This window comes from Pistacia vera, unplaced genomic scaffold (assembly GCF_008641045.1).
Source record: "Pistacia vera cultivar Batoury unplaced genomic scaffold, PisVer_v2 Contig224, whole genome shotgun sequence".
Lineage (NCBI taxonomy): Eukaryota > Viridiplantae > Streptophyta > Magnoliopsida > Sapindales > Anacardiaceae > Pistacia > Pistacia vera.
Window position 1 is genome coordinate 129,387 of NW_022196029.1, and position 3,162 is coordinate 132,548.

Consider the following 3,162-nt stretch of genomic DNA (forward strand, 5'->3'; position numbering starts at 1 on the left):
GAACAGTTTTAAAGTGGTTCGGTGAGCTAAACCTCAAGCCTACGTCCATTATTTTCTTATTAATGTGTTTGATTACAAGAATAAGCTCTCTTTCTCTTTCTCTCTAAAATTGCTAACCCTTTTAAAATGATTTTGAGGGGGTTTATATATTGTTGAATTGAAAACGGTTACAAGAGGGATTCTTGGGATAATGGTTTGACTTTGGGAAGTTAATCCCATGATCCTTGCTGTAGTTATCATTCTGAGATTGTAAGGAGTCAATCTCGTGATCTTTTCCTTAATTTTAGGGGATAACACCTGTCTAAGGAGATAAAACTCATTCAAGGTTTGAAGGATAACTGTCAGGTAGCTCGCTATACTTCTGAACGTAGCTCGCCTCCATTTGATCATCGTCTCACAAATTACTCCGAGATATAGCTCACTCTTAGCTATTGTTTGCTCCGAGTTGTTCGCACATTCTCGTACAACAATAATATTTCAAAGACTCAAAGTTATCCTATTTTAAATGATATTAACAAAATGAATTTAATAAGGAATACATTAATTTATTTATAACATATGAATGCCAAAGAGTTACCTAATTAATAATTTATAATATATATATTTTTTTTAAATAAAAATGAATCTAGTTTTCTTCAGCAAAGATGATCAAAGTTAAATGATAAAGACGAAAAGAATCAAATGAAAGTTACAAATTATATCACCAAACTTAGTGGTATTTTTTTCTTTTTTGTTTTAGTAAATTATTAAGCTCGAAGATGGTAGGATATGATTAAGATAAAAGGAAATGTAACGTATTTGTGTAGTTCCATTGGAATTACCAAAACAAAAAAACTCTGAAGCCTGAGGCTCAGGAGTTAGAATTTTGTTGACCAACGTTAAAAAATATATATATATTACAAGGTAACATATCTATTCCCCATTGGTAACATATCTATTCCCCATTTAACAATATATATTTTAAACCTATATTTCTAAACAAAATAATAAAGTGTTGAGCCGATGGCCACAATTTACAAAATAAAATATCATTCCAACTTGTATGACAAATCCATCACGGACTCACCATTTTGGCCCTTCCGCGGACTAAAACCTTCAACCCTCCAGCCATATGAGCCGTTAAAAGAGGAACAAAAACCGGCCGCTTCTCGCAAACCGGTTCAATCTCAAACTTCCTCAGTATCGTACCCACCACATACTTCATCTGAATAAAAGCCATTTCCTTCCCGAGACACACCCTTGGACCGGCCTGAAAAACCGGATACTTATATGGGCTAACGGATTTCAACACAATGTTTTCTGAACCCGGTTCGTTAAACCATCGGTCAGGTTTGAACTCCAAGCAGTCCTTCCCCCACAACTCCTCCATTCTTCCCATCCCGTAAGGAATGTAAGTGACTCTATCTCCCTTACGCACTCGCGTGCCGTCGGGCAAAACATCGTCAGCGGCGGCGTGTTTGGAGTCCCATGCAACCGGAGGATAAAGCCGCATGGACTCGCATAAGCATGCTTTCAAAATAACCATCTCTTTTAAAGCTTCAAAATCTAATGGCCTTTCTCCATTGTTGGTGATTAATTCTACTTCATCTATAATCATCTTTTCAAGGGCTTTATTTTCAGAAAGCAACCAGAAAAGCCACGTCATTGTGGCGGATGTGGTGTCTCTTCCTGCCATTATGAAGCTGATCACCATGTCTCTTGTGACTTCCTCGCTTTGTCCAGCTGACAGCATTCTCGACAAAAGGTCTTCATCGCAATTTCTTTCCGATTCGTTTTCAAGAACATTCTTCTTTTTTTGAATGATTTCCAAAACGGAGTCGTGAACGAGGTTGACAGCTTCTTTGAGTTTCTTCTCGGAGCCTACATTAAAGACTCGCTTTAATTTCCAAATCAAATAAACGGGGGCAGTTCCTCTCATGGCACAAATCTCTGACGCTGTATCGAAAGCTTCAAAAAGGGGCGGCAATGATTTTGAAAGATCCAAACAAAACGGATCAGTACCCAAAGAAACCTTACCCACAATGTCAAATGCAAACCTCTTTAATATATCTTGTAAGTCCAAAACTTTTTCATTCTCCATTGCATCTTCAAGCACGGGTATCAGTCGATTTTCCACTTCTCCTTGAAGTGTTTTAACGATGAATTCCCTCAACGACTTGGTGCTGAACTCATGGCTAGCTAACTTGCGCTGCGCGCTCCATAACTCACCATCAACGTTGAATATACCGCAACCGAGAAGGTCACCAAGAATTTCAGTGAAGGGTTTACCTTTCGGGAAGTTGTTGAAGTTAGTCTTGAGTATGTGCTCAACGTTGGCCGGGTTTGCTGTGACAAAAGTGCGACGTGCACCGAGCCGGTGGACCAAGATGGTCTGGCTAGGTGAACTCGATAAAAGATTAGTGTACCAGTCTAGAAGTCGGTGGCGATTTTTATAGAAAGAGATTAAGCAGCCAATAAAAGGGTGAGAAGGAGGGGCATAAGTAGATGATGATGGTTTATTAAAGAGACAAGAGAATAACAATTCTTGGTGTATTAATGGGGAGAAGAAAGAGAGAATGAAAAATCCCAAAGAAAAAAACAAAATAAGATAGACAACCATGGCTACTTGAAGCAAGTGGTGGTGTTGCAGTGGGTTTGGAGTATTGATTGTTGGTTTAAAGAGAGCACGTAAAAGAAAGAGATGGATGAGGGATTTATATATATAGAAATTTATGAGAGAAACGGACCATCGTGAACGCGTTTTTGTGAGACGAAGAGACAAAAGACACGTGTTAAATTTGAAACTTAAAAAGGGGAAAACAACTTTGAAGAATTTCGTTGAGCAATACTAAACTTACAATCTAATTTTATAAATTTTTTCTTATAATCTCGATGTGACAGTTCTAATTAGTCAGTTTACAATAGGCCCCACTTGTACAATAATAGGTCATGCTTGTCTAATTGTAAATTAATCAATTGTCAACTATTACGTTAGGGTTGTGAAAGAAAGTTTGTAAGATTGGACTATGAGTTAATCTTTATTTAATTTTATCTGACTAGTTGGGAATTTAGTTATCGATATAGATCAATTAAAGCCACGGGATTTTAGCTTAATTAAGCATGTGAAGTAAAATAAATTAAGCATGTGATTTAAGTTGATTCTTATCTATAAATTAAGAGTCC

At 37.2% G+C, this 3,162-nt stretch overlaps 1 protein-coding gene across 1 annotated transcript; it reads right to left on the bottom strand.

Moving 5' to 3' along the window:
- Positions 1–796: 796 nt before the first annotated feature.
- On the bottom strand, positions 797–2,654 carry LOC116130733 (cytochrome P450 94B3-like). Its single transcript, XM_031416443.1, has one exon. It carries the CDS (start codon positions 2,597–2,599, stop codon positions 1,055–1,057), a length of 1,545 nt encoding a protein of 514 aa, XP_031272303.1. The 5' UTR covers positions 2,600–2,654; the 3' UTR covers positions 797–1,054.
- Positions 2,655–3,162: the final 508 nt, after the last annotated feature.

Bases quoted from the DNA above. Each gene is read 5' to 3' on its own strand.
- LOC116130733 (XM_031416443.1), bottom strand. From the start codon at position 2,599: ATGGTTGTCTATCTTATTTTGTTTTTTTCTTTGGGATTTTTCATTCTC.